The sequence below is a fragment of the Choloepus didactylus genome, chromosome 17 (assembly GCF_015220235.1).
Source record: "Choloepus didactylus isolate mChoDid1 chromosome 17, mChoDid1.pri, whole genome shotgun sequence".
Classification (NCBI taxonomy): Eukaryota; Metazoa; Chordata; class Mammalia; order Pilosa; family Megalonychidae; genus Choloepus; species Choloepus didactylus.
The window spans coordinates 55,265,601-55,292,255 of NC_051323.1; the positions used below are offsets into that span (position 1 = coordinate 55,265,601).

General features: G+C 36.6%; 1 protein-coding gene across 3 annotated transcripts in view; it reads left to right on the plus strand.

Moving 5' to 3' along the window:
- Positions 1-26,655, plus strand: part of HEATR5B (HEAT repeat containing 5B) — a 133,319-nt gene that overhangs the window by 25,829 nt on the left and 80,835 nt on the right. For 2 of the 3 annotated variants that reach the window (XM_037807072.1, XM_037807073.1), the window contains exons 7-18: positions 8,884-9,041; positions 9,962-10,211; positions 12,290-12,445; positions 13,943-14,193; positions 16,369-16,480; positions 17,616-17,768; positions 18,795-18,894; positions 19,667-19,776; positions 20,647-20,810; positions 21,544-21,719; positions 22,080-22,157; positions 26,476-26,581. In XM_037807072.1, the coding sequence (XP_037663000.1) occupies positions 8,884-9,041; positions 9,962-10,211; positions 12,290-12,445; positions 13,943-14,193; positions 16,369-16,480; positions 17,616-17,768; positions 18,795-18,894; positions 19,667-19,776; positions 20,647-20,810; positions 21,544-21,719; positions 22,080-22,157; positions 26,476-26,581 (1,814 nt within the window). The remainder of the gene's footprint in view (positions 1-8,883; positions 9,042-9,961; positions 10,212-12,289; positions 12,446-13,942; positions 14,194-16,368; positions 16,481-17,615; positions 17,769-18,794; positions 18,895-19,666; positions 19,777-20,646; positions 20,811-21,543; positions 21,720-22,079; positions 22,158-26,475; positions 26,582-26,655) is intronic. The other variant, XM_037807074.1, reaches the window with a different exon arrangement.

Consider the following 26,655-nt stretch of genomic DNA (forward strand, 5'->3'; position numbering starts at 1 on the left):
TTTATGTGCTTTTTTAACTTTCAGCCTCTGATAAGTAGATCCCATTTATAGCATAATAACGGTTTTCACTTTTTCTTGACCATTACTGCAAGCGGACTCAGAGGCAGCATTGATTTTCCAATGTGTCTCACAGTTCCAGAGATTCACACACTTCCATGGAGATGCCTCAGGGACAGTTGTGTGTAGCTTTGCTACTGTGTCCACCCCTATCCCACTCCCATAGTAGAAAGAGAGATATTAAAGGTACTGTCCTAGCCCTCATATTTATTAGCCGTGAAATCCTACTTAATTTCTTTGAACTTTGGTTTCCTCATCTTTAATGATAATCATTTCAATTCGTGAATTGGATGATAAGGGTTATGGTGGTAGGTAACATTTTGTAAGTGCTGTGTGCCAGACTGCATGAAGCATATTACAGAGTTGTTTTATTTAATCCCCACAGATGCACTATGAATTATAAGTACTATTGTTATTCCCATTTTATAGATGAGGAAATTGAGGCTTAGAAATATTGTGTAACTTGTGTTCTCATAAGCATTCTATTCGGTCAGAGCTGCCGTTTAAACTCAGGCTGTCAAATTCCAAAGCCTGTGTCCTTATCCACAATGCTCTATACCTCTTCTACCAAATTTTTGTGAGGATTGTGTTTGCTACTGTATGTGAAAGGACTTTATAAAACATGAAGCTCTATACCAGGAATGGCAAGTCATTTGCATTTCCAGTGACATTTTAATCCATTGGTGTCTAGAAAGTGCTGTGTTGAGAAGGTTCCTTTGTGTCTACCTCAGTTGGGAATGAGTGCTGTGACCCATTAGCAATATGTACTGTGGGTGTGCTTTGTTCTTGGGTTACACAGAGTAATTTTATCGTCAGTAGTAGAATTTTGACATAGATTTATTTAGTTGTTTGTAATTTTTAGCTCCTTCCATTTTTCTTTTCATTTTATGCTTCAAAATTGAATTGTTTTACAGATACATTTTATTCTATGTTGATTATAAGAAAGCTAAATGACCCTAACTGCTTTGTTCATTAGCCTCTCATTTTCAGAATTGTTTTCAGTGTGACCTTTAAAAGCATTTAAAATTCAAAAGATCAGCAATGGATATTCAATATATCCTGTGATGGTAGAACTCAAACAATAGTCTTTAGTTGAGTATATGGTATCAATCGTAAAAACGAATGTATTAACATTTTCTATTTTGTGTAAATATGCTCAAAATATATAATTAAAACAATGATATAAATAAGATTTTTCACTTGTCAGATTAGCAAATATAAAAATATTATAATTCTCATTTTTGATAGTTTTTTTTAAAGCAAGTATTCATTTATGATATGAAATTAGTCTTCTAAAAATTTATTTTAAAATTTCCCATTTTAACTACTTTAATGTGTACAACTCGGTTATACTAATTACATTCACAATACTGTACTACCACCACCATCTCTTACCAAAACTTTTTCAATACCCAGAGCTGCAATTCTATATCCATTAAGCAATAACTTCCCATCCGCACTCTATCCTCCCAAACCTCTGTAATCTGTACTCTACTTTTTTGTCTCTATGTATTTAGGTGTTCCGTATAAGTGAAATCTTACCATATTTGACTGTTTTGTGTCCAGCTTATTTCATTTGGTGTGATATCTTTAAGGTTCATCCATGTTGTAGCATGTATCAGAATTTCATTCCTTTTTATGGCAGAAGAATGTAATATTCTACTGTATGTATATCCCACATTTTGTTTATCCATTCTTCTGTTGGTGGACACATGGACTGCTTCCACCTTTTGGCACTTGTGAATAATGCTGCTCTGAGTATCAGTGTACACTTATCTGTTTGAGTCCCTGTTTTTAGTTCTTTTGGGTAAATATCTAAAACTGTAATTGCACATTCTGTGTTTAACTTTCTTTTTTCTTTTTTTTTTTTTTTTAAGGTCCCTTCTATTTCTTTTAGTAGAGTAGAGTTATGTAGTTTTCTTTGTATAGGTCTTTTACATCTTTGGTTAAGTTTATTCCTAGGTGCTTGATTTTTTTAGTTGCTATTGAAAATGGTATCTTTTTCTTGAGTGTCTCTTCAGTTTGTTCATTTCTAGCATATAGAAACATTACTGACTTATGTGCATTAACCTTGTATCCCGCTACTTTGCTAAATTTGTTTATTAGCTCTAGTAGCTGTATCGTCGATTTCTCAGGGTTTTCTAGATATAAAATCATATCATCTGCAAACAATGACAGTTTTACTTCTTCTTTTCCAATTTGGATGCCTTTTATTTCTTTGTCTTGCCAGATTGCCCTGGCTAGCACTTCCAGCACAATGTTGAATAACAGTGGTGACAGCGGGCATCCTTGTCTTGTTCCTGATCTTAGAGGGAAGGCTTTCAGTCTCTCACCATTGAGTACTATGCTGGCTGTGGGTTTTTCATATATGCTCTTTATCATGTTGAGGAAGTTTCCTTCAATTCCTACTTTTGAAGTGCTTTTATCAAAAAGGGATGTTGGATTTTGTCAAATGCTTTTTCAGCATCTATTGAGATGATCAATTGATTTTTCCCTTTTGACTTGTTAATGTGTTGTAATACATTGATTGATTTTCTTATGTTGAACCATCCTTGCATGCCTGGAATAAACCCCACTTGGTCATGGTGTATGATTTTTTTAATGTGTCTTTGGATTCGATTTGCAAGTATTTTGTTGAGGATTTTTGCATCTATATTCATTAGGGAGATTGGCCGGTAGTTTTCCTTTTTTGTAGCATCTTTGCCTGGTTTTGGTATTAGATTGATGTTAGCTTCATAAAATGAGTTAGGTAGTGTTCCATTTTCTTCGATGTTTTGAAAGAGTTTGAGTAAGATTGGTGTCAGTTCTTTCTGGAAAGTTTGGTAGAATTCCCCTGTGAAGCCATCTGGCCCTGGGCATTTATTTGTGGGAAGATTTTTGATGACTGATTGGATCTCTTTGCTTGTGATGGGTTGGTTGACGTCTTCTATTTCTTCTCTGGTCAGTCTAGGTTGTTCATATGTTTCCAGGAAATTGTCCATTTCCTCTACATTATGCAGTTTGTTGCCATACAGGTGTTCATAGTATCCTCTTATAATTTTTTTAATTTCTTCAGGATCTGCAGTTATGTCACCTTTTTCATTCATTATTTTGTTTATATGGGTCTTCTCTCTTTTTGATTTTGTCAGTCTAGCTAGGGGCTTGTCAATCTTGTTGATCTTCTCAAAGAACCAACTTTTGGTGATATTTATCCTCTCTATTGTTTTTTTGTTCTCTATTTCATTTATTTCTGCTTTAATCCTTGTTATTTCTTTTCTTCTACTTGGTTTAGGATTGGTTTGCTGTTCATTTTCTAGCTTCTTCAGTTGATCCATTAGTTCTTTGATTTTGGCTCTCTCTTCCTTTTTAATATATGTGTTTAGTGCTATAAATTTCCCCCTTAGCACTGCTTTTGCTGCATCCCATAGGTTTTGGTATGTTGTGTTCTCATTTTCATTCGTCTCTATATATTTAGCAATTTCTCTTGCTATTTCTTCTTTAACCCACTGATTGTTTAGGAGTGTGTTGTTTAACCTCCAGGTATTTGTGAATTTTCTAAGTCTCTGATGGTTATTGACTTCTAATTGTATTCCATTGTGGTCAGAGAATGTGCTTTGAATAATTTCAATCTTTTTAAATTTATTGAGGCTTGTTTTATGTCCCAGCATATGATCTATTCTGGAGAAAGTTCCATGAGCACTAGAAAAGTATGTGTATCCTGGTGATTTGGGATGTAATGTCCTGTATATGTCTGTTAAATCTAATTCATTTATCATATTGTTTAGGTTTTCAATTTCCTTATTGGTCTTCTGTCTGGTTGATCTATCTATAGGAGAGAGTGATGTGTTGAAGTCTCCCACAATTATTGTGGAAACATCAATTGCTTCCTTTAGTTTTGCCAGTGTTTCTCTCATGTATTTTGTGGCACCTTGATTGGGTGCATAGACATTTACGATTGTTATTTCTTCTTGCTGAATTGCCCCTTTTATTAGTATGTAGTGGCCTTCTTTGTCTCTCAAAACATCCCTGCATTTGAAGTCTATTTTATCTGAGATTAATATTGCTACACCTGCTTTCTTTTGGCTGTAGCTTGCATGAAATATTTTTTTCCATCCTTTCACTTTCAGTTTCTTTGTGTCCCTGTGTCTAAGATGAGTCTCTTGTATGCAACATATTGATGGTTCATTTTTTTTGATCCATTCTGCGAATCTATATCTTTTAATTGGGGAGTTTAATCCATTTACATTCAACGTTAAAACCGTGAAGGCATTTCTTGAATCGGCCATCTTATCCTTTGGTTTATGTTTGCCATATTTTTCCCCTCTGTCTATTAATATCCTTTATTGTACCCATACTGAATCTCTTTAGTACTGAACCTTTCTCCAAGTCTCTCTGTCCTTTCTTTGTTTCTCTGTCTGTAGGGCTTCCTTTAGTATCTCCAGTAGGGCAGGTCTCTTGTTAGCAAATTCTCTCAGCATTTGTTTGTCTGTGAAAAATTTAAGCTCTCCCTCAAATTTGAAGGAGAGCTTTGCTGGATAAAGTATTCTTGGCTGGAAATTTTTCTCACTCAGAATTTTAAATATATCGTGCCACTGCCTTCTTGCCTCCATGGTGGCTGCTGAATAGTCACTACTTAGTCTTATGCTGTTTCCTTTGTATGTGGTGAATTGCTTTTCTCTTGCTGCTTTCAGAACTTGCTCCTTCTCTTCTGTGTTTGACAGTGTGATCAGTATATGTCTCGGAGTGGGTTTATTTGGATTTATTCTATTTGGGGTTCGCTGAGCATTTATGATTTGTATATTTATGTTGTTTAGAAGATTTGGGAAGTTTTCCCCAAGAATTTCTTTGAATACTCTTCCTAGACCTTTACCCTTTTCTTCCCCTTCTGGGACACCAATGAGTCTTATATTCGGACGTTTCATATTATCTATCATATCCCTGAGGTCCATTTCGATTTTTTCAATTTTTTTCCCCATTCTTTCTTTTATGCTTTCATTTTCCATTCTGTCATCTTGCAGGTCACTGATTCGTTGTTCAACTTCCTCTAGTCTTGTACTATGAGTGTCCAGAATCTTTTTAATTTGGTCAACAGTTTCTTTAATTTCCATAAGATCATCCATTTTTTAATTTAATCTTGCAATGTCTTCTTTATGCTCTTCTAGGGTCTTCTTGATTTCCTTTGTCTCCCGTACTATGGTCTCATTGTTCATCTTTAGTTCTTTGAGTAGCTGCTCTAGGTGCTGTGTCTCTTCTGGTCTTTTGATTTGGGTGCTTGGGATTGGGTTATCCATATCGTCTGGTTTTTTCATATGCTTTATAATTTTCTGTTGTTTTTGGCCTCGTGGCATTTGCTGAACTTGATAGGGTTCTTTTAGAATTTGTAGACCAATTCAAGTCCTTATCTCTAATTTATCAGATCTACAGCTTCGTGGAGTACACTTTCTCTAACTAACCAGCAGATGGCGTCCAGGAGCCACCTGTTCTCCACAAGCCAGTTCTCCCCTGCTTAGCCTTTTTGGTGAGTGGGGGAGTGAGTCTTGTGGGGTCCAATTGGTGTACCAAGCTTGCGTGTGTAGTTGGTGTTGCCTGCCCTGTATATGGGGCGTGTTTCTGGGCAGTCAGGGAGGGGGGGGTGGCTCTAACAATCAAATCTCCGTGGTGATCCTAGAGTTTTAAAGCTGCTGCAATAATCTAATCCTTCAGTTCAGTCCTGCCACAGTTTGTCTCTGCCACTGACCCACAAGTCCTTGGTATTGGCGTATGGCTCCTGAGACTTGCAAGTGGGCCCCTCTTCCAGGCCGTGTACCCCGGGTCCTCTGTTGAGGGATGACTGTGCTATGTCACAGGTGAGTGCCGTCCCCCCAGGGCAGTTCTGGGCTGCTGGGCTGTGTAGGGAGGCTCCCAGTCTGCTGAAATGATGGCTGAATGGGGCTTTGTTAATTCACACTGCTCTACCTTCCCAACTCTGGGACAATCAGCTGAGATTGCAGGGAAGGCTAATGTCCACGCCCAGTTTTGTGGTGTGTGCCTGTTATTTGAAGCACTTCCGTCACACTGGGTTGTCTGGGGCAGTTCTGGGCTATGGGGCTGGCGATGGGCAGGAGTGTTTCCTGTCCACCAGGATGATGGCTGTGAGCGGACACCCCCCTTTTCTTGGGAAGTTGTGGTGTTTAGTGAATTTTCTCAGCCACTGGATTATTGCGTTTTGTCTCAGAGCTCTCCTAGTTCTGCTCTTGACTTGACCTGCCCAAATTGCAAGTCTTTGAAGCTTTCTGTATTGGACTTCTTAGAGTAATTGTTTTAGAAAAAGAAAAAAGGATTTAAAAAAAAAAAAAAAAAAAAAAAAGGGCCCTCCTCAGAGATCTAATGGGTTATTGAAATGCTAAGAGACAAGGCAACCAGGGCCATTAAGGAAAGGTCCACAGGGCAGAGAGATCAGCTTTCCTTCGGGATTTGCATATGCGCCTCAAGGCCTGAGCTCGGGCCTAAGCTCTGCCCTTCCCCTTTCTATGTTCACCAGAACTCCAAAAATCCTCCGCTTTTATTTTGGAGTTTTTCGTGTGTTTTTTTTCTCTATGCCTGTCTCCTCTCTGCTGGGCTGGCTGCTCTCAGATTCTCTGGTGTCTGGTCTCAGTCTGTCTATGGTTGGAGTTTGGATCAGTAGAATGAGTTTCCGATAAGGGCTGCCACTGCAGTTCTCCCTTCTCCTTCCGGGAGCTGACAGCCCCTCCTCCCACGGGACTGAGCTTGGCAGGGAGGGGCGCGGGTCCCCTGGCCGCAAAAACTTACAGATTTCGCTGATCTCAGCAGTTCCACGTTTTCATGAGTGTTGTATGAAGTATGCCCAAAGTCAGATTGCTCTGTGGTGTCCAGTCCACGCAGTTCCTGGCTTTCTACCTACTTTCCTGGAGGAGTAACTTTGAGGTGGTGGATTAACTAGGATGTGGCAAGAGGGAGCATCCTGACATCTGAAAATGGTCCCCAGCTTGAAATGGGTGGTGTTCTAGTTTGCTAATGCTTCAATGGAGGATGGTCAATGGTGTCCGGAAAACCTCCGTTAGCTGGGAAAGCACGTGGCTGGTGTCTGCTCCAAAGTTCTGGTTTCAAAATGGCTTTCTCCCAGGACGTTCCTCTCTAGGCTGCAGTTCCTCAAAAATGTCACTCTTAGTTGCACTTGGGTATTTGTCCTCTCTCAGCTTCTCCGGAGCAAGAGTCTGCTTTCAATGGCCGTTTTCAAACTGTCTCTCATCTGCAGCTCCTGTGCTTTCTTCAAAGTGTCCCTCTTGGCTAGCAAGCCTCTGTGTTTAACTTTCTAGCCAACTTGTTTATACACCATTTTATGTTAAAGGCTTTTAAGAAAGTAGATTCTGGCAATACACATCAGAAGTCTGAACATGTTATACCTTCTTACCCAGTTATTCCTTTTCTAGAAAAATTAGCAAAAGTTTTAAAATCAGACAAAGATTTATATACAAAGATATATATCTCAGAATTAAGTTGGAAATATATACAGGTCCAGCAAAAGGATGATGGTTAAATAAGTTGCGGTTCATTCATAAATTTGGATGTCATGTGGTCATTAAAAATGTGGAGAAATGGTAAATTGCTTACTATATGATAGATTTAAAAATAAAGGAAAACATACACAAATTCTTTGGGTGCACACAGTTACTTTCATTTTTTTTTGGCCGCACCACACTAGCCCTTCAATTTTATACTATGGGCTTAATTCTTTTCTTATGTGTGGATGAAATATTAGGAAGATGCCATAATTTATCTTGCTCACATCTAGTTACAGAAAGGGTCTAATTTCAGCATTTCAAAGTTTCAATTCTCTTTAAAAGAGAAAACTCTGAATATCTTTTAAAATTAAGCTTCTCTTCTCCCCCAGTTCAGGCATGGTTCAGGTTGGAAGCCTGCAGTGGGAGAGGAGTTGGGTAGGTTTGGCTTTTTCCTCGTGGTCTTCTACTCCTCTCTGTCTGGGTAAGGGGAGGCTTGAATGGGGTAGAGCACAGGAAAGTATCACTTGAATCCCCCACTTGAAACATCGCTCCCCTCGTCTCTGGCTGGTCACTTTCTACTCTTCTACACCCTGCAGAACGCACCTAGACTCTTTAACCTCTGGTTACTTTTCCCGTGGCATGAAGCCCATCAAGCTGGGGATCCCTTTTAAAACAGTACCCAGACAAACATGTCTTAACCTCAATGTAGCTTAACCTCAACATAGCTACTCTCTGTATTCTTCTACCAGACTGCCATCTTCAGTCACAGCCTTTTGCTTCCAGGCATTTTCAGGCTTAGATGTGACAGCAGATTTTGTGCCTCATCATCTTAAAAAGGTGATCTTTTGAAGCCCCTTTTACTTGGTTTGCGGTAAGGAGAAGAGGGAAAAACACAACTACACTCATAACAACTCTCCCTAAAGAAATCCATTATCCTGGCATCTTTAGCCTTAACTATTTTATATTGCTTTTGAATGCCAGAATATGTTCTGTCTTTTTTAATTTTAGTCCTTGAAAACCCTCAAAACGGAAGCAGGCAAAGTCTCATTTTAAGATCCAGCTATCTTACAAAGAAAATTTTTAGGTTCAAAAAAGTATACCAAATGTTAGTAAATGGTTATGTCTGGGTGTTGGGATTACTTTTGATTTTTTTCCATACCTTCCTCTGTTCCAAATTCTCTGTAATGTGCATTGACTATTATATTTTTTAATGAGAAAAATACTGTTCTATAAAAGAATTACTTGAATTTGTAAATTAGATTATTAGAAAGTTATGATTTAATTAATGACAAGAAATCTATTTCAGAAATATATTTGCTTATAAATTTACTTTTCTTCCTGAAAGTGATGCGCCAGAATGTGAAGCGAGCAACGTTAGATGAAGTCCTGGAACTCGTGGCCACAGGATTTCTACGTGGAGGGTCAGGTTTCCTAAAGAGTGGTGGAGAAATGTTAAAAGTTGGAGGGTCTGTTAATCGTGAAGTGAGAGTTGGAGTTACACAGGTTTGTAATATATACACATATAAAAGAATTTTGTTCGTATCACCCGAGAAATAACACACACACAGAGATTGTTAATATTGTCTAGTTTCTTTCAAAAGATTTCTTTACCAAATGAATGAATTACATTCAAACGCTAAACTACATGTATATATGGGAAAGTAGATTCTTGATGTATAATAAGCCTATGTCTGCTATATTTATATAAATAGTTCCTGAAATATTCCCATATTTTGCATGGCAGGAAATCATAAGGTATCAAAGAATTCAGTTTTAATTGAAATTATATTCAGCTAGCTTGAGGCATTTAGATTTTAGCATTCTCCAATGACCTTTATATCTAGAAATGTGCTTTGATTAGATTTACTATCAGCAATCACTTATATAATCATAAGATTAAATCTGAAATGGAATTAGAATTTAAAAATAATATATAACGCCAAACTTTCTATCTATATAAAAGATGGAATAGTTTTTCTCCATCTTAGTCATAAATCACCCCAACTCTACCTTTACCTTGAAACAAGTATAAAATAGAAGTAAACCATTATAGTCTTATAGAGAAAGTCATGAACAAGTGTTTTATAGCTCTATGTTATTTTTATTTAGGATGTTAGGGTTTTCTTATTCCTGTAACCTGTTACCCTCTTGAGCACCAGGGTGAATTAAAATTCCTTCCTTCCCTTACCAGTCTGTGTTGTTCATGAAGCTGTTAACTTAAGAACTGTTTTTAATCCAAGATAATTCTACCAGTAATTTCTGTGCTAGAATTACTAAATAAGGTCTCTAGTTTTAAATTTTCTCTATTTTAATCTCAACTGAAATTTGTTTTGTATGTTGTCATGAATTATTTCTGTAGTTGCTTTATCTGTAATTTCAACGCACTTGTATAAATTTATCTGAAGTTTTATCTTTATTTATAGGCATATGTTGTTTTTGTAACGACATTGGGTGGTCAGTGGTTGGAGCGTTGCTTTGCTACATTCTTGTCCCATGTGCTTGATCTGGTTTCCCATCCTCGGGCAACACAAACACATGTAGAGGCTGTGTACTCAAGACGATGTGTTTCCTTTATCTTAAGAGCTACTGTGGGCAGTTTGCTAGGTGAAAAAGCCCAGATTGCAGCTGCCAAAGAAATATGCCAAGCTATTGGAAAACAAATGAAAGCAGTAGGTAAGAATTGATATCATGTGTGTTATTGATTACTTTAGTCATATTTACTTCTTTATTGTTCTTAATAAAGACTAATAAATGACCAATACATCTCATTAGTTCATATCTTTCTGGACTGCTGCAGTAGTCTTGTTTGATATTAAAATCACATAATTACAGTGAAATAATTTGGGCAGCATATTTGTAAGATTAGATTTTCTGTTTTATTTCTAGTATCTACACTGATTTTATAGCTCTTGGTATGCAATAGCACATTGCGTTGCTGTCTTTGAGGAATAATGTATTGTAATTTTTCTGCTTGGAGCCTGTCATTTTATAGCACGTGGTTTTTTTTTCCTAATCTCCTTACTAGCAAGAGTTGGTGAGGGACAATTACAGATGGCCTTTAGCTCCTTATAGAAAGATAACCGTGAAGCCTTACTGATTCATAATTAAAAGAAATACTTTTCTAAGAAGGGTCAATTTAATAAATTTTTCAGTTTAGCAAATAATAATTGAGTATCTAAGATTTGCAGAGGAGTAATTCAGGGTTTAAATGATGAGTGAGATACAGTTCCTGCCTTCATGGAGTAACACTCCAGTTAAGGAACTAAAAAAAGGCAAAATAAAATTCCACAAAAGTTTAGCTTTATCATTGTTAGAGATATACATTAACTTAAATTGTGCAAATTGTATTACTTAATAGAGGCTTTTAGGAATAATAGTACAATTATTGGATAATTAGTGGCTTATATGTTAAATATTTTATAAAATTAATAAAAATAAATTTGTAAATAGTTTAGTTGTAGACTTTTGTTGTTTATAATAGCTTCCTTAGCACAAACCATTATGAATTGTGAACTAGAGTGTTTAAATTAATGAGGTATTGTTTAAATATGCTAAAATAATAATCTGTCCTAGGTTCACAGCTTGAAAAATATTTGTACATTGATTCATTGAAGCTGTGTTTAAGTGCCAGAAATACTGTCCCAGGTGGTGGGAAGAAATAGTGAACCAGAAAGCACCTGTGTTCAAGGAGCTTATAGTTTAGTAATCAAAAGATAGAGTTCATGCATTTCCAAGTCCAGAAATGTCTAAGAAGAAAAGAGATATTTAATTATAGTCCATAATCTATTAATCTAGTATATTATATTATTCTATATTCTGTATTGTAGTCTATTAATTCATGATGGTCACAAAAAATTAGAAAATTTTGCTTTCATTTATAGGTTATTAATCTTAAGGTTATAGTTAGCTATTTGATTTAAACAGAAATAAATACAGTAATATATGTCTGAGATCCATTGGACAAAATATATTCTTAATTAGTAATTTGACAAGGGATTTTTAGTCACCCCATATTAAATACATTTCAATTGTACTGGAAATGGGGTGAAAAAAAAGAAACAGGGTGGGGATACCAAAGCTAGTGGGAACTTGGAAGAACATTCCTATAACATGTTCTAAAGCCACTTTCCTTATAGTCGCTTCCTGATCGGTAATTTGAAAATATTCCTAATATATTAGAGAACTTGAAACAGCAACAATAATAAAGTAACAATAATAGCTGCTAACATTTATTGAATGTGTAGTAGGGCTCAGCCTTGTGCTAAATTATTAATATGCATTGACTGTTTTAATCAGTACTGTATTCTCTGAAATAGGCACTTAAGCCCTTTTAACAGAGGAGGCACTTGAGACTTAGAAAAAGCTCAGTGTCTTGCCTGGCATTATGTAGTTAATGTGGCTGGTAGAATTGGGATTTGAACCCAAGATTTCTTTCTCCAGAGCCTGAGCTTTTATACACTGAGGTTTATTGCCACATATATGCCCAAGTAAATGAACCAAAATCAAGTCATATTCCTAGAAGCAAACCGAATATCTTATTATATATTTAAACATTGTCATGAAGTCATTAAACAGTGTTTTTAAGTCTCTAGAGCGTTTGATAGAAGTTTCCCACTGAGAAGTCACCGGATACAGTGTTTTTAACACTTAGGCAACAACTGTATGATTTTAAAACATGAAATTGTGTAGACTAAAAAAACTATATCACAATATAATTCACCCACATCAAGTGCATGATTTTCTGTTTCCAGAAGCAGTAGTGAATGATACTAGTGGTGAAAACAAATCTGGAGCAGCAGACATAGCAGCAAGCCAGCACGTGATGGTCTGTGCGCTCCAGGAACTCGGGAGCCTGGTCCAGAGCCTGAATGCCACTGCTTCTCCCCTTATTCAGGAAGCGTCTATAGGTATGCTGTTCAGTCACTAGCTGAAATATTTTTTTTTACTGTTTAAAAAATCATAGGTATTATTGATATTTAATTCCTGATTAATTGCTTATTATCATAATTAGCAATTTAGATCATGTGTTAAAAGTTGGGTTTTATTTAAGTTAATTTTCACTATGATAGTGAATATCAAAGTTTTTGGAGACAAAAAAAGTCATAATTTTGTTTCTGATAATTGACAAATTTCGTGATGATTTTTATTTAATTTTACATCTATATATATATATGTTATTGGATGTAATTATACTATGTTCTTTGTATAAAATTCTCCCTTAAGGTTAGTTGTCTTTTTCTTACGCCCTTGTTATGGTCTCTTTGAAATGTTCTTTTATTGTATGTTTGTTTTCTTTTTAACTTTTTTTTCATACAGTTGATTTAAAAAAGAAGGGAAAGTTAAAAAAAAAAAGAAAAACAAGGAAAAAAAAAAGATGTAGTGCCCCCTTGAGGAGCCTGTGGAGAATGCAGGGGTATTGGCCTACCCCACCTCGATGGTTGCTAACATGACCACAGACATAGGGGACTGGTGGTTTGATGGGTTGAGCCCTCTACCATAGGTTTTACCCTTGGGAAGACGGTTGCTGCAAAGGAGAGGCTAGGCCTCCCTACGGTTGTGCCTAAGAGCCTCCTCCCGAATGCCTCTTTGTTGCTCAGATGTGGCCCTCTCTCTCTGGCTAAGCCAACTTGAAAGGTGAAATCACTGCCCTCCCCACTACGTGGGATCAGACACCCAGGGGAGTGAATCTCCCTGGCAACATGGAATATGACTCCTGGGGAGGAATGTAGACCTGGCATTGTGGGATGGAGAACATCTTCTTGACCAAAAGGGGGAAGTGAAAGGAAATGAAATAAGCTTCAGTGGCAGAGAGATTCCAAAAGGAGCTGAGAGGTCACTCTGGTGGGCACTCTTACGCACACTTTAGACAACCCTTTTTAGGTTCTAAAGAATTGGGGTAGCTGGTGGTGGATACCTGAAACTATCAAACTACAACCCAGAACCCATGAATCTCGAAGACAGTTGTATAAAAATGTAGCTTATGAGGGGTGACAATGGGATTGGGAAAGCCATAAGGACCACACTCCACTTTGTCTAGTTTATGGATGGATGAGTAGAAAAATAGGGGAAGGAAACAAACAGACAAAGGTACCCAGTGTTCTTTTTTACTTCAATTGCTCTTTTTCACTCTAATTATTATTCTTGTTATTTTTGTGTGTGTGCTAATGAAGGTGTCAGGGATTGATTTAGGTGATGAATGTACAACTATGTAATGGTACTGTGAACAATAGAAACTACGATTTGTTTTGTATGACTACGTGGTATGTGAATATATCTCAATAAAATGAAGTTTTAAAAAAAAAAAATTCTCCCTTAAGATACTCTGTGAAAAATACATACGTTTTTTGGCTAAGTTCTGAAATTGTTTGACTTTCTTTAAGAGTAATTTTTTGAATATTTTTTAGGACTTTTGGAAACTGTGACTTCAGTTCTTCTTCATCCAAGTATGGCTGCTCGACTTGCTGCTGCATGGTGTTTACGTTGTGTGGCTGTGGCATTACCTTTCCAGTTGACACCATTTCTAGACAGGTGTGCAGAACGGCTCAACAACTTGAAAACTTCGCCTGAAGCTGTTAGTGGATACAGTTTTGCAATGGCTGCTTTGTTAGGTGGAGTTCATCAGTGTCCTTTGGGCATTCCTCATGCCAAGGGAAAGGTAAGACAGAGATTGCAGAATTGTAATTGCTGTCTTAAGGGCTTTAGTCTTTCTTGGAACACTGGCTGAGTTTAATGTTGAACTGGGTGATCAAATGACAAGTTTTACTATGGTACTATAAAATATAGTGTTTTTCTAATATGGGGGTAGCAGTTCCTGATTAAAATTTGATATTTAATTCTGATATAAGAATAATGTTTTTTTCCCTGCATATAGTATCATTTAAAATTTTATTTTAGAAGAAAAAGCACCTTATAATAATTTAAAAATCAGAGCTTTTTTTAAAGCTTTTATAAGTAAAAAATCACACTGTTTTATTCAAAGATGTCAGGAGAATATGCTATTGATGGGCTATATTTAGCATCTTAATGCTTAATAAAAAAGTGAGAGTGTTTTTAATCAGTGTCCTAGGTTGCTAATGCTGCCGGAATGCAACACACCAGAAATGGATCAGCTTTTATAAAAGGGGGTTTATTTGGTTACACAGTGACAGTCTTAAGGCCATGAAGTGTCCAAGGTAACACATCAGCAATCGGATACCTTCACTGGAGGATGGCCAATGGTGTCTGGAAAACCTCTGTTAGCTGGGAAGGCACGTGGCTGGCATCTGCTCCAAAGTTCTGGTTTCAAAATGTCTTTCTCCCAGGATGCCCCTCTCTAGGCTGCAGTTCCTCAAAAATATCACTCTTAGTTGCACTTAGGGCATTTGTCCTCTCTTAGCTTCTCTGGAGCAAGAGTCTGCTTTCAAAGGCCATCTCCAAAATGTCTGTGTAAGCTGAAGCTCTTCTCTCAGTTCCAGTGCGTTCTTCAAGGTGTCCCTCTTGGCTATGGCTCCTCTTCAAAATGCTGCTCTGAGTTCCTTCTGTTTGTCAGCTCATTTATATGGCTCCGCTGATCAAGGCCCACCCTGAATGGGTGGGGTCACGCCTCCATGGAAATTATCTCATCAGAGTTACCACCTACAGTTGGGTGGGGCGCATTTCCATGCAAACAACCTAATCCAAATGTTCCAACTTAATCCCCACTAATATGTCTGCCCCACAAGATTGCATCAAAGAATATGGCTTTTTCTGGGGGATATAGTACATCAAACCAGCACAGTCAGTTAAACATTTTCCATGTTCCTTTCATAATTGATTAAAGATACTGTGCCAGTTTGAATGTCCCCCAGACAAAGCCATGTTCTTTGATGCAGTCTTGTGGGGCAGACATTTTGGTGCTGATTAGATTGAAATTCTTTGGGTATTTCCATGGAGATGTGCCCCCCCAACTGTAGGTGATAACTCTGATGAAATAATTTCCATGGAGGCATGGCCCCGCCCATTCAGCATGGGCCTTGATTGCTAGAGCAGTATATAAGCTCAAACAGAAGGAGCTTCAAATTTCCCACTGCTCTAGACAGGCTAGTTATCTTGCTTCCTTCCTGTGCCCTTTTCAGACTCTATGCCTTTGCTCATGCTAATCTTTTACATTAGAATGCCGTCTATTTGTTCAGAAGCCTGAGTCAAGTTGTATCTCTTTCATGAAATCTTTTCAAGGCCACTCAGTATATGATAGCCTTTTCCTTTGCTGACCACTACCACATCTCTACTACTGTTTTGTCATTTAATGATGTGCTGCTTTCTATTTCTCATTTTTCTTTGTCTTCTCTCTCTTAAACTGCAAACTCCATAACTTAGCTTAATGGCACATGCATATAGGAATTCAGCAAATTTTTGACTATAGAATGATAGTTCCAATAATAACTTTTTAAGTGGTTGCATAGGTTCGCATTGGCCTGAGTGCTTTGTGTATATTAACTCATTTTACCCTTGCAACAGTCGTATGAGGTTGGTGCTCCTGTTAATTGCTGTTTTACAAATGAAGGAACTGAGACAGAGGTTAATTTGCCCCAGTTCAAAAAGCTGGTAAATGCAGAGCAGGGATATGAACCCAGGCAGTTTGGCTCTAGAGCTCACTGTTAACCATGATGCCTGTGCTGTTTGGGTCTTCTCACAGTCACCACTGGAATTGGGATTGAACAGGTCTGCTGGCTCCCAGCCTCTCCTGATGTTGCCCCTTTGAATACGTATTTCTTTTTTTAAAAAAAGATAATTTTTTAAATAAAGTGTGCTGTTTTCTTATGTGTTTTATTTAACTTATTTAATGAAATCCAATTTTAAACTTCTCTTGCAGATGGTAGTGAGTATTGCTGAAGATCTCTTGAGAACTGCTGCCCAAAATAGCAGGCTCTCCTTACAGCGCACGCAAGCTGGATGGCTTTTACTTGGAGCTCTTATGACTTTAGGTATAATTATATTTGAGAAGGATTTTGCCTTATTCTCTTATTTTATAGTCGGTAGACTGTAAAACAAATTCCATTTACAAGTTATTAAACCACATTCTAGACTTCAAAGTTGTAAAATTTCCATTATTTGGTAGATTTTTCATTTTGATAATTTCTCCGTAAGTACATTTAATTAGGAAGTTGCAAAGTTTCACCTTTACCATAAGAATAGCCATTGTCTACCTGATTAGCTAATTAGAAATGAGAGTATGGGGGGAAGGGGCAAATTCCATCTTCAGAGTAAAACAAGTGATGTGATTTTTAGTATGTGATAAAGTCGAGTTTAAATGGCATTGTTGGTGCTATTTCTTGGGGTTACTCTTGGTGCTTCACTTTCCTAAGTACTATGACAAATCTGGGATGCAGGCCAAGGTTAGCATTGTGCATAGGACAGAAATACATATTACCATTGTGATGAACTTTGTCTACTTTTTGTCCACATGTTTAACTTCCATTGCAAAAATCGTGTGTATGTGTGTGTATTACAAAGTGTCTCACCTTTTTAAGCATCTCCCTTTTGGACCTTGTTTTCTTTCCTAAAGAAAATTTAAAGTAGTAACTCTTTTCCAGAAATTTATTTTCACTGTGTGAGTGGTATTTAAATAAATTCCTAAGCAATATAAATACGAGTTCCTAGTTCTGAATATACTGCTCCTTTAGAAACTAAAACAACCATATAAATTATCCCACAAATGGAGATACACACACACACACGCACACGGGAGTATATGTTTACACATAGATATAGACATATATATTTATAGGAAAACTTTCATAAAATGTGCCCCAGATGTATTTTATCATTGATAATATGTAACCCACCATTCTGAAAATAGTTGGGTATTTAAAAAAAATACTTTTTGTTTATTTTATTTTTGGATACTAAAAACATTGATACATTTTTAATTTTATTATGCTTTAATAGGTGTATATTTTACTTACTGAATAAACACCTTGGAAATAATGTTAATTTTAGAGACTCAGAGTGACATGACAGAGAGATATTGTTAGACTTGTGTGAAACTTGTTTTTTTTCTGCTTTTGTTTGTAATACATGTTATACACATATGGTTTGTATTCTTATTTTCTTGGTTAGGACCATCTGTTGTTCGTTACCATCTGCCCAAGATGTTGTTACTGTGGCGAAATGTTTTCCCTCGTTCTTTAAAGGAATTGGAGGCTGAGAAGGCCAGGGGAGATTCTTTTACCTGGCAGGTAACACTGGAAGGTCGTGCTGGAGCTTTATGTGGTAAGAATTGAAGGGATTGTGCTTTCAGAATATTCTTATATTACTAAAATATTCATGAAGTGAAGGAAAATTACTTCAAAATTTTACTTTAGTATGTAATGATAAATTCATAGACCTTTAGATTTGGAAAGAAACTTTATAAATAATCTAATTCCATTTACTAATTTTGTCGTAAAACAGAAGCTGAGATTTTGAAAAATTGGTTAGAGTTGGTGGTAAAATAGAAGCTAGAATCCAAGCCTTTTAATTTGTAGCTATCTCAGTTTTTCACCTGTTAAAGAAGCCCTGGTTCACCAAATAAAAAACCTGAGTGAGTATTTAAAGGAGAAAGAAACTCAGGATTATCATGGTTGTTGAGTTTGCAGGTAGTCTTTTCATAGTGGAAGAACAGCTATTTCTCATTATCAAATCTACTAAGGTTTAAACGTTTTTTCGAGCATTAGCATAACAAAACTTACGGATAAAGTTGTTTCCGTTGGGGAGTCAGCTTTGCTTCTTTTGGGAACTAGAGTTACACTGATGACCCTGTTCTTTGGTTTATCTCAGAATGAAAAGTGCTTTTACCAAACTGTGGGGAAAGCTTACTGCTCATAAGGGCAGCAGGGCAAAGTGTCAGTTTTGCTCCCACATAACTAAGAGCAGTTTTAGTCATAGCTCTGCTGTTAAAAAGCCAGTAAAGATATTCATTCCCTGGACCTTTTGTCCACTTTTGGTTCTGTCTTGAAATTGCTTTCTTTACAGTCACCTGACTTTATTTGGTGTTACAGTCTTTTGAATTCCTACTCTCAGAAATCTCCCTAATAGATACTGCCTTTCCTTCCATTTCTGCTTATCTACCTTTCTTTTAGCATTTTGAAATGATTTTCTCTGTAGTTGCAATTATTTCTTCTTTTTGTTTAATCTGGTTTCAAAGCCTTATATTTTATAATAACTGAGTACTGTAGGTACCATTATCTTTATTTAATTTTATAAATTTATTCATCCCCACAAAATCTCCAAATTTATCCTTTTAAAATTTTTATCTAGCAATGAGGAGTTTTGTTGCACATTGTCCTGAGCTCCTGACTGAGGATGTGATTAGAAAATTGATGACCCCTATTGAATGTGCCATGACTATGATGTCACAGTAAGTAAACAATTATGACAAGTCAACATCCTATTTTATATATAATTCTCAGTCATGGTTTGTACTTCTCTCTAGAATGCATATAGGAAGCTTCTGAAACTTATTTTGTAAAGGGACTTTAAAAATTACAATATTTGGGTGGATTGATATACAATTGTATTTTTTAACAGCTTTATTGAGGTATAATTCACATACCATACAATTCACTCATTTAAAGTATACAATTCAGTAGTTAGTTTTAGTATATTCACAGATATGTGCAACCATCACCACAGTCAATTTTAGAATATCTTCATCACCTCAAAAAGAAACCCCTTAAATGCTATACACTATTCTGATGCTGGATCTAATAATGAAGGAAAAAAGGCCCAAAAGGACATTATTGTGACATATGAAAAAATTGGAGTATTTTAGCTCTTACGTATTTGATCCATTTTTAGTTAATTTTTGTATATGGTATGAGGTAAGGGTCTAACTTCATTCTTTTGCTTATGGTTATCCAGTTGTCCTAACACCATTTGTTGAAGACTGTTCTTTCCCCATTGAGTGATCCTGGTGTCCTTGTCAGAAATCAGTTGACTGTAGATGAATGGAAATGCAATTATGGTTTAAAATGTTTCTGTTACTAACAGTAAAGGTCACAAAATAAAGTAAAATGAAAATGTAATACTTGTTAATGTACTGTTGAAGTACATAGATACATTGCTGAAAAATGTTTATAAGTAATACACTTTCTAGTAAGTTGGTACCAACTATTCTTTTGCTATTTTAGCATTCCATCCGTAATTAAAGCCCACGGAGCTCATCTGAAAGCTAGTGCTGCAATGGTCCGTTTAAGACTTTATGATATCTTAGCTTTGTTACCACCAAAAACTTATGAAGGTAAATAAAATTTTCAGTATCTGATAAAATTTTTAGTATGTCTTTCCAGTTCTTCACAGTGTTACAGAATTCTGATCAAAGCTCTCCCACTAGCTCAGTATGCAAAGGAAGGCAATCATTTTTACTTTTTTGCATTTATAGTAGCTAACACATTGAGCATGCACTGTGTTCCACACACTGTTCTAAGACTCTTACGTGTATTAGCTTCTTTGACTAGGGTTGACCACAACCTTATGAGGCAGTTAATGCCCGTTTTATAGATGAAGAGTCTTGAGTACAGAGAGGTAAAGTAACTTACCCAAATTATAGAGCTAATATGTGGCAGAGCTTGGATTCAAACCCACCTGGTTTATTTTCAAAGTCTGTGTTTTCAGTTACTACCCTAAACAGCTTCATATATATTATAATGCAACCAATAATTTAGGAATCTGGAAGGAGAAAAGTATATACTTTGCAGAAATCTAGTATTATATAAAATGTTAATATTATAATAAACCATTGATTTGTCTTCAGTACAACCATGCCTAAGAATTTTGGTATCTCTGGCTCAGTGTTTGCACATAATTGAGCAAGTAATAAAAGTAATAATGATGTCACATTTAATACATTTAAAATAATCTTTCCTGTTATTTGAGTTTTTTGGTTACTTTAAATAATTTGGGCTAATATACTGAATACTTTAATAAAAAAGGAAGTATTATTGTTGTATAATAAAACCAGCATTAAAAATATTTCATATAAATTTTTTAAAAAGAGAACAAGAGACTTAATTATTTTATTCCTTTTGAACATGTTATTTTTTTGTGGGTAATGATGGTAATTTTCATTAACATTATTCTTTTAAATCTGACCCAAAATTCTGTTTCTTAGGATCTTTCAATGCACTTCTTAGGGAGCTGGTAGCAGAATTCACTCTGACTGACAACTCTGCCAACACAACCACGTCCCTCCTCAGGTCCCTCTGCCATTATGACGATAGTGTTCTTCTTGGTTCCTGGCTGCAAGAAACTGATCATAAGTCAATTGAAGATCAGGTAGTGAACCATACAGGGAAATGAAATATTGACTTAATCTAAAACAATCTTCCTGTTATACATGCCATTTAAAAATAATGTAGACCAAGGTTTAATTTTCATTAAGCTTTCTTAGACACTTAAAGGTAGCATCCTGATGGTAGATTAATAGTAATAAGAAGATAAACAGCAATAGTTAGAATTTGATAAAATGTTTTATTCACTCTTTATGTTTTTACATCCTGTGGTGACTGCAAAGATCAGTCTTAATCTGGCTTTTTGGTTACTGGTGTTTTGTTTTGTATTGGTATGTTTTGTTTTGTGACATGCTGGAGAGGAATGGGAGTTAGTAGATTGACACATTTTGAATTTTTTTGCCCACTGAATATATTATTTCTTATATACATATTTTTATAGGAGTGACTAAAGCCGTCTTTTAGGGAGATTTTTGTGGGTTTGTTACTCCAGATATTTTGCTTACACTTTAACATGGGTACTGTAAAAATGTGTGGTTTCAGAATGAACAAGTCTTTTATTAAGATTGTATAAGGTGTTGCTGCTGGCTTTTTTAAATGGACAAATTATATTGTATTTATTTTAATATTTTTAGATCTAGTCATTTTCTTTTTTTTTTTTTTTTTTTTTTTTTTTGGCCTTTCCTCCTCTTTCTCCTGCTCTATTCTTCATGCCTAACACTTAGTAAGTCAATTTCCTAAGGTAGATTTTGAATGCTTTCTCTGTCATTCTTTTGCAGCTGCAGCCAAACAGTGCATCTGGAAGTGGGGCTCTGGAACACGATCCATCCTCCATCTATTTACGAATACCTGCTGGAGAAGCTGTGCCTGGTCCTCTCCCTCTTGGAGTCTCGGTCATTGATGCCTCTGTGGCTCTTTTTGGTGTAGTGTTTCCTCATGTTTCTTTTAAACACCGGTTAGTATAAAGTCAGTGAGGTAATTTTAAATAAAAATAATGTTCAAACAGTAGATTTTCCCATCCCAGTTAATTCTGCAATCAAATGAATTGCTACTTAAATAATAGTCTTATAAATTTAGTAATTTAAGTGACATATAAGTAATAAAATAAATTGCATGCAAATTCCACATGATTTGAAATCTGATTTGGCCCTGTGTATCCATTGCCCTGTGTATGTGATTGGGCATCTGGTATCCATTGCATTGTGGACTTTGTCTTACACAACAAAATTTTAATTATAATAGTTTATTTGATGATTCATAAGTAGGTTTTGAATTAGCCATCAGTTTGCTAAGTCTTGCATTTTTGTTACTGAAGAAGTAAATGGGTGAGAAGTCTACTCCCTGATAACAGTTGTCTGTCAGATGATTCAAGTCTGGAACTTGAGAAACTAAGGTAACTGGTTCTTTTTCTAATATGAGCATTTTTGTTTGTGTATACTATGTCCATAGACAGTATCCCTAACTTTATTAGGCGTTTTGCATATTTTTGATGATTTTCCAAAAAGGAGGAATAAAGGTGAATTAATGCAAGACTTTCAGAGATAACTAAAAAATATATTACAAGATATGTCTTAAAAACGTTGTTGTGTTTATATATGAAAGATAACATATCTTTAAATTGTTAGGCTACTTGACGAATTGCCTTTTAATTTAAATGGAAAAAGTTTAAATATGAAATTTTTCTCTCCCCACATTTCTTTAAGAACATGTTTGCCACATGAATGTTAACATTAAAGGTGAAAGAAGCTTTTAAAATATGCTTTAATGTCCTTGTATTAATTTTAAATCTAGGAAAATCTGGGTCTAATTTTTTATGGTTTGCCCTTAGTGACACAGCTAGTTAATGGCAGTGCTATAACTAGAATCTAGAATTGTCTTAGCTCTATTGAGCCACTTTTGTGGAATGAGGTAAAGTATAAATAAATAAAATCTAATAAAAATATATTAAATAGCATAAATGTCCAGTGATTGGGGAATAAATGAATACATTGTGCAAAGTCCATAGGCTGAAATATTTTTTTTCCAGAGACTATGTATTTTTTTTAATTTGGTTTTATTGAGATATATTCACATATCATACAGTCATCCATGGTGTACAATCAAATGTTCAAGAGACTATGTTTTGATATCAGAAAATACTCATGATACAAAGTTAGATGAAAAAGATAAAATAAATGGCATCTGTTTTCTGGTGCATAAAAATTTTACAAGTGTATAACAAGAACATATGTAGATGTGTACACATAAGATAAAGACCTAAAAGAAAATATGCCAGAGGGTAATAGTAGTTATTTCTGGGTAGTAAATTTTTCCTACTGTTTTTCAATTTTGTGCAATATGTGTTTTATAATCTGGAAAGAAAATGTTATTTTAAACAAAAAAATATGTATCTGAACTTGGGTCTAGGCAAATGATGCTTAAGGGTGGTCTGGAGACCATGGGTGTCTCTTATGTGTGTGCTTGTTTTAGCAGTGTAAATAATGTCCTGCTCTTTCACCCATAGTAGGTGTGAATCTGTGTCACAGCAGGTGGTGAAGTAGTCAGCTTGAGCCCCAAGTAATTTTTTTTTCCAAGCAAGGAGGCAAAAAGTTTATTAAGTACAAATGCAAGAAAGGCATGCAGGCACTCTCCTAAGGTGAAGAGTGGAGAGATGCAGGACACTGTGGAAAGGGTTTGCTTTTATATTTTTGTTCCTTTTGTAATTTTTATTAACTATTTTACTACCCTCCCCTTCTTCCTCCATTGTTGATCCTTGATTTTAGATAACTGTCCCAGGTGGGGTTGGTTGCAGGAGGTGCTGTTTACTGTTCTCACAGATATCTTTCTCCTTGTGGCCTTACTGCTCTCTGTAATTTGCCCTTTGCTCATCAGCCAGCCACCGCCCTAATTCTAACCCTGCCTCAACTTCCCCCTCAGAGAGTTCCAGCTTCCCTTAATCTTAAGGAATTTGGGCCGATGGTCCATCTTCTGCAGCTGCTTCAAGCTGTCAGTGGGTGGCACGCCCTACTTGTGGAGCGTAGGAGTCTCTGACTGCTATTGAGGGTGGCTGGTTGAGCGTGGGGAACACTAGTGTAGCCTCTGGTGAGGAGGAGTTTGTTGAGAAATTCTTCTAATTTGGAAGAAACAAACTGGGTGAGAAATTTTAGTATACACAGTCTGAACAGAAACAAGGCTGTGGCAGTTTGTAATATCTGGCTGAAATTTACATAGGAGTAACTTCTAGAATGACTTCTCCACTCTATTTGAAATTTCTTAGCTACCGAAACTTTATTTCTCTTGTTTTGGTTAACTAATTCTACGATGCAAGGGCTGGACTCATCCTTGGAAGTCATGTCTCTACGTTGGCAGGGAGATGTAAACTCTTGGAAGTCATGTCCCACGTAGGGAGAAAGGTAGCGAGTTTATTTGCAGGGTTTGGCTTAGAGACCACATTTGAGCAACGAAAGACGTTTTCCGTGGGTGACTTTTAGGCATTAATTATAAGTAGTCTCAGCTTTGCTATTACAGAAATAAGTCTTTCAAGGGCAAGTCTCAAGATCGAGGGCTTGGCTTGTTAAATTGGGAGTTCTTACTGCTTAAGAGAATAGAAGGAATTCCCTAAGGGAAGTTTAATAGTTAATCTTATTGTTAGGTCTTTGTTATTCAAAAGTGAGTAGGTATTGAGAGTCAGGATGAAGAGGAATACAAAATATGTGTACTTAAGATCCAGAACTGAGAACTAGAAGGCATTTCCTGGCACCTGGTTTAGCAGGGTGTAGGGATTAGGTGTTATTGGGTGGATAGGAATTATAAAATTATTGATGGCCCTTAGGTCTTGTACTAGCTGTTATGTGCCATTGAATTTTTTCACAGGGAGGATGGGAATGTTACAAGGTGATTGGCAAGGGATTTGGAGTTGGTTTTAAGAAATTCCTCAGTAATTGTCCAGAGGCTTTCCACCGCTTCCCATTTAAGGGGATATTGCTTTCAGTGGGGAGAGGTCACTCCAGACTTGACCTGAATGCGGACGGGCTACTGGGCGGACTTGCCCCAGATGCCGTCATCCCATACAGATGGGTCTGTTTGCTCAAGGATCTCCTTTGGGATACTGAGAGGCCTCAATCTAGTAAGGGCCTCAGGGCAGACAAGGGTTAACACCACCAGGCCTGCTAGTCTTAAGGTGGCCCCCAGAGAGTGAAGAATATCCCTCCCAAGAAGGGGGGTGGGGCATGCCGGGGCAGTGAGAAACTGGTGGGACACCAGAATGTCCTCAAGCCTCCAGAGAGGGGTAGCAAAGGTTCTAGTTTAGGTTTTGCTGTCAACTCCCATAACTAGGCAAGTCTGAGTGGAGATAGGTCCAGAGTGGCTGTTCAAGACAGGCTAGGTGGTTCTAGTAGTAATTAAGAAATCAGTAATTTTACCTGCCATGTCTAGTGTCACCTGAGGCTCTTCTGGGTTAATGGTCAAATGTGAAGTCAGCGGAGCCATATGCAGCCTTGGGCACCATCAGTCTTATTCTCTTGTTGCAAGCAGGGCTCCAGGGGCTGTCCCACCCCTCCTTTGGAGATGGTGCAGTTCCTGACCCAAAGCCCATGATAGTGGCATTTGAGTCAAGGCCCCGGTGGGTCCTGAGGTTGAGGGTTGTGTCGAGGTTTCTGGTACTCTCTCTGCCAGTGGCCCTCTGATCCGTGGTGGAAGCAAGGCCCTTGAGGCTTGGAGTCACGATTTGGGTGACTTTGAGGGGACAGATTTGCTTTTAACAGTGACTGCAGTAAGTTGAGCCTGTTTTCTGGTTTTCTGCTTTCCTCTCTTTGCTTTCTCCTCATCCACCTTGTCCCGATTGTTAAAGACAGAAAACAGTTTCTAACAGGTTAGGCCCAGTCTAACTGGAGTTCATGAGGAGGCTAGATTATTTGTCCTTAGGTGATTTGTGAAGAATGCTTTGACCTATGGCCTGTCATCAGTTGGGTGTTAAGTCTTTGTAGAGACCTTAGAGAGATTTTGGTTTTGTACTTTAGATCATAGTTATCTTATTACTAAACTCAGCTTCCCTGGATTTCTTTTCCCCACCCCATTTCTTTTTAGATGAGTCTGAGATGCTCTCCCTCTCTTTTAGCAGAAGAGTCTAAAAGGTCACAAAATTTTTGTTATTGCTATTCAGCTCTCTTGATTTTTAAAATTTGAAATAATATAAATACCACTTCTGGTTTTTTTGGTAAAAAAAAATTTTACCAAAGCTAAATCTTTTTAAAAAAAATCTCCCAATTAGCTTCCAAGGAGAGCACATGAGGTACTGTTTTCTTCTATGTATGATTATTTAAAAAAAAAAAAAAAAACAATTACACCACTGTTTTTATTCCAAACTTATGAATCTTTCACACAAATGATTAATTAAGAGTTGTTGCTTTATTCAAGAAACTTTGAGCACCTGTTATATGCCAGGCACTTTGCTGAATGCTGATCTTAATGTTCAAGACCACTGCAATTATGAGCTTATTTTGCTGAATAAAACTGAATATTTGTTCTCTTGTTTTGTTCTAGTTAATAACTATAGGCCCAAATATTGATTCAGTAGGAAGAGATCTTATCTGGACCAGTTCTGGGAATGAAATAGAAAAGAGACAGTGTGGGGCATTATTTACTAAAACATTTGCTTGTACTCTTCTTGTCTATGTTTTTTGACCCATATTTGAAGAAGTATCATTAATGTGATCTTTATTCTATTATTATAGATTACAAATGTTAGATCACTTTGCTGAGTGTGTTAAACAAGCCAAAGGTGTCCGCCAGCAGGCTGTGCAGCTTAATATATTTACTGCTGTTCTTAGTGCACTAAAGGTATGTTTACTTTTAAAACATAATAAATGTTTTGGAATAGGATTTTAATTGACACATTTAATAAGTCAAGCATA